The following is a 9,065-nucleotide window of genomic DNA, read 5'->3' as shown; positions in this document are numbered from 1 at the left end:
GCCGCGCGGCCAAATTCAAAAGCCGAGAACGGCGAGAAGGACCAAACGGAGCCCGACCTGGCCGCCGCCCAGATCCGATCCACCTCCCGTTGCTGCGGCCGCGCCGCAATAATCCAACTGACATCCCCCCCGTTCACCCAAAGTCACCCCCAGGTAAATCGCAACAGCGCCGCCCAAATTTCAAATCTTTCTCCCCTGTCCCCTCTCCCCTCTCTAGGGTTTCCCCTACCGTCTATATGTCGAATCTCTAGCCTCTCGATCCCTCCCGCATGCCCCCCTCCTTCTTCCCGACCTGCTCCTCCCTCAAAGGTGGCGCGCTCGCCTCGCCGTCCGCAAAGATTTGATGTTGTTTTTTTGTTGCCGTGTGTTTAACATCGCGGTCCGTTTTGTTCTGATTTGTTTGAGCAGTGGAAATGGAGGAGATGAGCAAGGAGTTGGACGAGCTGAGGTCCGAGGTGGAGGCCCGCACCGCCGAGTGCCGCGCCAAGTCAGCCCTCGTCGACGGGCTGAGGCGGGAGAGCGCCGAGCAGGCCGCGCGGCTCCGGGAGGCCAGGGCGGAGATCGAGAGGCAGGCGGGGGAGATCGCCGCCAAGGACGAGGAGGCCTCCTCCGCCAGGGAGCTGTGCGAGCAGCTCAGGGCCAAGTTCGCGGACAAGGAGCAGGCCCTCAGGCACCTCTGCGCGGCCCACGACGGCCTCAAGGCCAGCCTCAGGGAGAGGACGGAGTGCTGGGATACCGAGAAGAGGGATCTCGTTGCGGCCCTGGAGGAGTCTGAGGTGAAGCGGCAGGAGCAGGATGTGGCCGTGCGCTCCTGTAACGAGGAGATTGCGCGGCTCAGAAAGCTCTTGTCAGAGAAGGAGAAGAAGTGCTCGGAAGCTGACCAGAGGGCATTGGCACATAGGGAGGTCATGGTGAGGGACGACACATTGGCCAAGCTGGAGGAGGAGAAAGCTTCCATCCAGATCAAATTCAAGTGGAAGACCGAGCAGTTTCGGCACCTTGAGGACGCCCTCAAGAAGGTCCAGGATGAGTTCAGTGCTGCTAAGAGGGAGTGGGGCTCTGATCGATCTGCCTTGGTTGATCAGATTGACACTCTTGAGACCAATTTGGATTCCAAGACCAGGGTGGCCGATGAATTCAGGTCGAGGCTCGAGATGTGCAGCCAGGCGTTAGCCCATGAGGAGGGCCGCAGGAAGCTGCTCGAAGCAGAGATGTCTGATTTGAGGCACATGTACGGCAATGTGGTTTCGGAGTATGAAGAGGCCAGGTCAACAATTGAGTTGCTAACCTCGAAGAGGGATGGTGAGATTGCATCTTTGAGGAGCTCACTGGCTGAGAAAGTCACATTGCTAAATGAAATGGAGTACTGTAAGGCACGTCTTGATCAAGAAAATGAGGAATTGCGGTCTTCACTGAAGGAGTACCAAGAGTGTCAGATTAGTGGTGCAGATGCTGTAGTATCCTTGAAGGGTCTGTGGGAGAAATTCCGAGCTCTGGAGCAAACACATAGAAGCTGTACTGAGAAGCTGAGGGATAAAGAAGCAGAATGGAAAATGCAGATGGGCAAGCTTGGGAATGACCTGGATGGATTCTTGTCGCAGCTGGATTCCAAAGATATGCTGATCAGGCAATTGCAGAATGAGTTGATGAGCAGTTACAGTTTGCTGGATCTGCAGATTGTAGAGAACTGGGAAGCTTCCATAGTTCGTCTCTCTTTAGAATCAAAATTGTATGATTGCTGGTCGTGTATTGATACTTTAGAACTGAATATGCAGCAGCGTTGTGAAAAGTTTGAGCAGAGTGTTGCTGTCGCCAGAAAACAATTAGAGGAAAAGAACTTTGTCATTTCTCAATCACAGGCTGAACAGGCACACCAACTGGAGGTAATCGCGACATTGCGTGGAAGAATTGAGCAGCTAGAATATTTGGAGCGTGAACATGAAAAGATGCAAAAGCAGCTTGGAGCATACAAAGAAATGCTTGATGATGCATCAAGAAATGTTCACTGCTTAAAAGGTGACACTTTAGAGAAGGAAAATAGCTTGCAGGAGAAATTGGGGAAAGCATTAAGTGATCTCGATAAAGCACACCATGATCTTGCTGAGCAGAAAAACCAACTGAGCCAATTCGAAATCAATCTCCATCAGCAAAAGCAACTAGTGGACCATTTGGAAAAGCTAAAGCTTGATTTGGAGACTGAACTTCAGGGCTATAAGGATGACAACCATGTACTGAAGAGAGATCTGGATGTTGCTCTTAACGGCAAAACTGATTCCGAGGTATCTCTTATAGACGAAAAGGAGAAGTTATTAGGTGCTCTCAGTGAAGCAAAGTGTGCCCTTTCCGAGAGGAAGAGCGAGCTAAGCGAGAATGAAATCATTCTTCATCAACAAAAGCAAGCAGTAGAGAACTTGGAAAAGCTTAGAATTGATATGGAAATTGATCTCAAGGGCTACGTGGATGAAAACCATATACTGAAGAGGGATCTTGATGTTGCCCTTATTGCCAAAATGGAAGCCCAGGAGTTCCACAGAGAAGAAAAACAGAAGTTGTTGTTGACTGTTGATGAAGCCAATGGTGCCATCTCTGAGATGAAGAAAGAGGTGGACCAACTCAAGGCCAATATTCATCAGCAAAAGCAAGCAGTAGAGCATTTGGAAAAACTGAAAGTTGACATGCAAACTGAACTCAAGGACTACAAGGATGAAAATCATGCACTAAAGAGCAATCTTGATGTTTTACTTATGACCAAAGTCGAAGATGAGGACACCCTTAGAGAAGAAAGGGATAAGTTATCAAGCATAATTGATGAGAGAGATAGGAATATTGATGACCTTCAGCAATACATCAATGTGCTGGAAGAAGATAATTTGGGTAAAAAACTTGATGTAGCCAGTCTTATTAAGTTAGAGGTTGAGAAATCCATTCGAGAAGTGAACAACAGGTACTCTGAAATTGTCGAAGTCTTTGACAAAAAGCTCCTGGAGCTTGAAACAAGGCTTGGTTTCTTTGAGCAGAAATACACATGCAGAGAGCACGAAATCATGGAAATATTTGATCAAGAGGAAGCAGATTGGTATACACTAATAGCAGAGAAGGAAAATGCTATTGCTGACATTCAATTAATTGTTGAATCTGTTCAACTTAACATAAAGCATCTTCTTGAGGCCGCTGCATCCAAGCTCACAGAAGTTCAGCTTGACGTCAAGCAACTATATGGTTTTGCAGAAAATCTGAATTCATTAAATCTCATCCAAGAGCATGATAATTTTTTTAAAGACATGCTCATTGCAGAATGCGAAAGAGAGCTCGAAGGCATGCAATTGAAATTAGTTGAAGAGAAAGAACAGTCAGGAAATTTGAAACATGTCCTTGATAAAGTAAAAGCTGAGACAACTGCAGAAATGCTAAAGAAGGCAAAGGAGCATCTGGAAGTAGTAAATAAGCTGAAATGTTTGGAGGAAACAAAAGAAATGTTGGAAGAACATTTGGGAGAGTTGAAATCTAGAACAAAGGATATGTGTAATGTTGCTGTACAAGAAAAGAAAGGGTTGGTTGATGAGCTGAATGGTATCACCTTTTCCATTGAAGCTGCAAACCATGGAGATGAAAACCTGATGATAAGCTTGAGAAGGATCATGCAGAAAGTTAACATTGAAGAACCTCTCTTGAATGCTAGCAGTAAAGGTATGCCTAGCTTAGAGAAACCAAACACAAGAAATCATGTGCCCTTGACCAGGAACAAATCTGTAACTCTCCCAGATAGAAGATTGCCACTAAAAGAGAACAACTATTAGTCTTGGTAGGTGAAGTCAGATTGTGCACTGACTTTGTTGTAATCTCTGTACCCTCTTTTTGGGGGAAAGTTGTAATCTCTGTATCCAGTTTCTCTAAAATCCCACAGGCTTCATATGCTTCCTGCGGATACTTGCTGCCATTTGTGTTATTTTCTTTATACGGAATGGCTACGTTTATACAACATTTCTTTTCTTCAATAGCCTTTGAATTTTTTTAAATGAACTAATAAATAAAATGACTATGTGTTCCATTACCAACTTGATATTTTAGATCTGCTAGTTATTCTCATGTCCAATCTTAATCTCTTATTGTAATATGCATAGTTCTCACAGTCACATGTCTATAACTTTATGTTACTCCTGAGATATTTGTTATTATTAAGGTCATGATGATTGATGAGAAATTGTTGCATCTATCAACTGGCATCACAAGAAGGATCTGGAAGCGGTAAGCAGCAGTCTTTCTACCACACTTATGTCTGTGTGAACAGCATTCATCCGCAATGCAAATACTAGTACCAGTGGAATTACTTGCGTCGTAAAATCTTGATGTCTTCATTTTCTTATCACTTCATAGTTGATAGTTCATAGTATGTTCAGTTGTAGCTTGGGTGGTAATGTGACATTGACCAACAGGACTGAGTTTGGGTTAATTCCACTTGTTATTTGGCTTAGTTCACACTGGATCTCTTAGTTTTATAGATATGTATCAGGTTTCCATATTCCAAATGTTGTCAAGAACATTGGACAATAACATCATGCAGTTCTTGTGCCGAACATCAACGCATTAGATTTTGGGTTGCATGTTCTCTGCATTTATTCCTACTTTGCACATTACTAACTGTTTTTAGGACAAAGTAGAAAACCCTTCCCACTTCCCAGATTATTTTAGTAAACTTATTTGATATTTGGCATGATTTTCCGCAAGTTATAGATTTGTTTTTGTGGGTTAAAAGGTGCATGGAACTCAATGTGATGCCGCAGGTTCGCTTTGCCACTGTGACCCTTGGGTTTCTGGAACAGCAACCTTTCCAGGCATTGCAGAGTTCGAGGCAGTTATTTGTCTCCTCGCTTCTTATGGTTAGTTTTCATTTAAATGCTCAATCAGAGGTCTCGACTTTGTATGCTCTTACTGTTCTCTGCATATAGATTTGGTTGGATGGTACTCCCTCCGTTCCATAATTCTTGTCGAAATGTTACATGTATCTAGACGCTTTTTAGGAATAGATACATCCATTTTTGGACAAATTTGAGACAAGAATTATGGAACGGAGGGAGTAGAAGTTAATTTTCACAGAACTGCACACAACTATGATACTATTTATGTGTTTTGTTCTGGTGGTCAAGATCATATGGGACAAGCAAGTGAAGCAGCAGTCTATTCATTCAGCTGTAGCTTTAACCATTATCTATCAGGGTTCTGTTCTACTCCATGTGACTGTTTCGTGTCGGTTAAATTGTTCTGAAAAATGACCACAGAAGTAAACACTTAGTACTAATTTGGTATCTCATGGAAATTAGTCTGGGCATGTGCAAAAAGCCTCTCGAGAATTAAAACCACAATGTGACGCTTGGCTAGTGTTACTCTCTTTTGGTTACTACATGCTTCATGTTTGGAATTGCTTTGACTGGTCTGCAACGAAATAGTAATCTGATTGTTACTGCTATTCATCTATGGGCTATGGCCAAAGAGGGCAGATAGAGCATTTGTGCACTATTTACCTGTAACCTTTTTTTGTTTTTTTGTAATCTGATTTCTTGATTCCTCTGCAGCACTTCAATTTCTAAGCGATACCTATTATGTCACCTCCAATGTATGATTATGCCTGGAGTCCTATATGAAAATGGACAAATGGGTATAACGATGCATCCGGTAAGTCGTCTTACAGTGGCTTTCAAGAAATCTGATTTGAAGGTGTTCTAGAAGATCTTATGATGGTCCAGAAGTTTTTCTCGCAACAGGGATGTGATTTGCAAGAGCAGTTTTTCTCAAGAAATATCTGATGATGTGATTTTCTCAAGAACAATTTTTTCTCTCAGCAACAAATATCCATGTTCCTTCCACAGCATGAGCGCAACCATTGATTAATTGTTCTCATCTGCTATATCAGGAAGCATCTCTGGCCTTACTGCTTCCACACTCCTTTTGTAGCCTGTAGTCCTGAATTTCTGTGTCAGCATGCCGCCTGATCAAGTGAGTCCATAGTGCAGGGGTGTTTCTAGTATTTGGTAAGTAAATTGAGCAGGAGTGATGCGAAAAGCAGCTATACATTGAGCAGTGAGCACGAAGGTTTTGTGAATTGTTTGGTGCAACCAAAATTAGATGATTGACTAATTAAAAGGAGTATTCCACTCCTTATGTTTCAGTTGTTGATAATCTTTATGCACTGAAAGATCAAAAGTTCATATTGGATTAGGTTTAATTTGGTTGAGGCTAGATTTGATCAGTGGTGTAGATAAGGAGTTTGTTCTCTTCAGTTTTTGCTTGTGCCTCTGTTCTTATCCTTCCATAACAGTGCTTGTGAGCATGCAAAATTGTCAAGTCTTCATTGCACGGTGTTTTTTCTCTCCTGGCATTTCCTTAATGTTGAATTTATTTTTCAACTGGCAAAGGCCGAATGCTGTGCCAGGTTTCCACTATCTGTATTTAATCTCTTTCTACCATGCTCCAGTGTGGCCAGAATTTGGCTTTTACGAGATAACGATAAGCTATCATTTGATTAATGTGGCTCTTTAGAAAAGTGAGACTAGAAAGCAAATGTTTTTGGATTTAAGAACATCTTTGAATGCGTGGTCTTAAGCAGTTTAAAAGGGAGGCCTTGTTTCCATTGTACCGTATTTCTTATCTTCCTTTCTTTTCTTCTGTAGGCTGCACAAGATTCAGGTGAAAATATGGAGGTTATTTACAGAGTTGTTTCTCCTCATGCATGATGCGATCAAAACTGATGGTGATACCATTATAACAGTCACCATCTCCAAGATATGCAAAGCAAAGGGAAGGTACTCAGCACCCACATTTACCTCTGTTGTATGAAACATGTCTGAAAAGCGAATCCCAATGTTCTTTCTAGACTTCCTAAGTTTGAGTTTCTTGGTTTGGCTGGGGACATCTGCACACCCGGTGTTTTTTTTTGTTCATTTTTACAAAGCAAATGTTTCCTTTTTTGCCGCATTGTTCTTGTTTTCTCTATTCTGGTAAGGACAGACTAATACTACATCTGAATCGTACTGAGTCAACTGTGGCAGCCCTCTTCATTTGCTCTGCTTTGTTGCAAGTGCTCTATGGTCTTGTAATTTCTTCCATCTTCACCTTGGAGCTTTGGTGAGTCAAAGCCTGCTGGCCAGGATGGCAGGATGATTGCTGGGGATAAATGGCAGTCGAAAGTCCAGTTCTTTCTGCAATGTGTACTTAATTGTTTGGGTATAGCACCATACCTTTTATTTTTTTGTGTGGGAAAAAAGGTAGCACTATAGCCTTTCGACAAGACTTTCCAAAAAGAGAAGAAAAATAACTGATTAAAATAGTTTGAGTTGTCTTTAGTTACAGATTTGCAGACCCAAAGGAATCCGTATCTTTGTTAGGTAAGCCGCAAATCATCAAATTTTAGCTTGATCTAAATACAGTGCATATCCTATTAGCAAAAATTCAGAATTTGCAGCCTTTTCTCTCCCGTAAATGATGATCGTTCTATTGTTCTCTTCAGAAGAGCTACATCGTGAGAAGTGGGAAACCATGTTTACACGTAGACGTCATGTCAACAGGATTATCGGAAATTTTTTGCTCATGGAAAACAGGAATCAAACACGAACTACTTTTTCGCATTGAAAATAGATCTGAGAAATGATTAGCTTGGTACATTTGGATATATTTGTGACCAAATTCTTATTTGTTTTTTTTATTTTCATGGTAAAATGCGAAATTTACTCTTTTTCTATAAATTTTCGGATCCTTTTCGGAAGAAAAAAACACACGATGTAATTGTGAATCGACAGCACCCGTTAGAACAGTAGTATGTACCGGACGAGAAGTGACAAGCAAATAAAACCACAATCTTTTGCTACGGAATAAGCAACGAATCATCAAACTTGATATTGGACGAAACAGAGGTTTCATTGCAGCCAAGTGCAGAATTTTACAGCTACTTTTCTGACTGTTCTAGTGCTCTCTTCTGCAGATTGCAGACTTGAGAGGGGAAAACAACCTTTTTACAATTTGGCATCAGGGCCAGAACCTAAACCCTAACTAAATAATTACTCGAACTCCCAGAACGCCCTCCTGTTCGGTTCCTCCAGCTCGGCTTCGCCGCTAATCTTCTCCAACGCTGCCTCGGTAGTAGAGATCACACGATCTGCTGGCTCCGCTCCAGACACCTCGGGAGCAGGTTCTTCTTGGCCTGCTGGGCGCGCACCTCGCGCGTTCTTGGAAGCCTGCGGTGGGCACGTCGGCGGCGCCGGCAGCACGGGCGCGTACTGGTCGTGGCGGCGGTGGCAGCACGGCTGGAAGCGGCTGCACCCGGCGAGCTGCTGCGCGCTCTGGACGCGCCGCATCGGCACCGGACCGGCCGCGCTGCACGGGCCGCGCACGCTCTGCTCGCTCTGCACGCGCCGTATCTTGGGCGCCAGCGGAGGACGCCCTGATGATGCCGCGCGCCGCTGGACCTGGACGCCGGAGGCGGAGAAGAAGAGGCGGAAGACGGCCGACGGGCGCGTGGCCCTGAGTCTGTCGTGCTCGTCGCGCATGTGGGCGAGCTCCTCGTCGCAGGTGGCCGACACGAGCACGTCTTCGTCCTCCGCTAGGCGGTACCTGACCGCGGACACGATGGTCCTCTACCCGCCGGCCATGGCTGCAAGCTTCGCTAACAGTTCCCGGAACGAGGCGTCGCGCGGCACGACGAGGACGCGCGTCTCGCCGCCCGCGTACCGGATCGCGCCGTCGGGGCCCGAGGGCAGGAAGCGGCCGCCGTGGCTGCACATCATCCTCAGCCGCGCGGGCGAAGCAGTGGCGCTGGAGACGCCGCTCGATCGCTCTGCCGCCATCGGAATCTCGATCGGGGCGACGATTGCTCCTTAGCTAGCTTGCTCACGCGCAGGAGATGGGGAGTCGTGTGGGAGTCTCCTCGGGAAGGGAAGGAGAGGGATTTCGCGTGAATGTTGTGCGCGCACGCACCGCCAAGGCTGCGAATTTATACCGCTACTACGCGTACGCGGCGACGGGAGGGAGTAGTCCGAGTTGGACCGCGATTCGAATCCGGTAGCGTCGGACGATTC

General features: G+C 45.1%; 1 protein-coding gene and 1 long non-coding RNA gene across 3 annotated transcripts; both read left to right on the top strand.

Annotated features, from left to right (window-relative positions):
- Positions 1–3,995, top strand: LOC100821351 (uncharacterized protein At4g38062). Of its 2 annotated transcripts, none has more exons than XM_024456598.1 (2): positions 1–153; positions 409–3,995. In XM_024456598.1, exon 2 carries the CDS (start codon positions 414–416, stop codon positions 3,795–3,797), a length of 3,384 nt encoding a protein of 1,127 aa, XP_024312366.1. In that variant the 5' UTR covers positions 1–153; positions 409–413; the 3' UTR covers positions 3,798–3,995. The 2 variants fall into 2 exon arrangements, with proteins under 2 accessions (XP_024312366.1, XP_014753809.1); XM_014898323.2 differs by having other exon boundaries at positions 48–309.
- Positions 3,996–4,794: 799 nt separating this feature from the next.
- LOC112269708 lies at positions 4,795–7,250 on the top strand. Its single transcript, XR_002961610.1, has 3 exons — positions 4,795–4,877; positions 5,571–6,026; positions 6,666–7,250. It is a non-coding gene; the product is annotated as an uncharacterized LOC112269708 (long non-coding RNA).
- The last annotated feature ends 1,815 nt before the right edge of the window (positions 7,251–9,065 follow it).

The sequence above is a fragment of the Brachypodium distachyon genome, chromosome 1 (assembly GCF_000005505.3).
Source record: "Brachypodium distachyon strain Bd21 chromosome 1, Brachypodium_distachyon_v3.0, whole genome shotgun sequence".
Lineage (NCBI taxonomy): Eukaryota > Viridiplantae > Streptophyta > Magnoliopsida > Poales > Poaceae > Brachypodium > Brachypodium distachyon.
The sequence above is the reverse complement of the archived record's forward strand: the minus strand, read 5'-3'. Positions and strand labels throughout refer to the sequence as shown.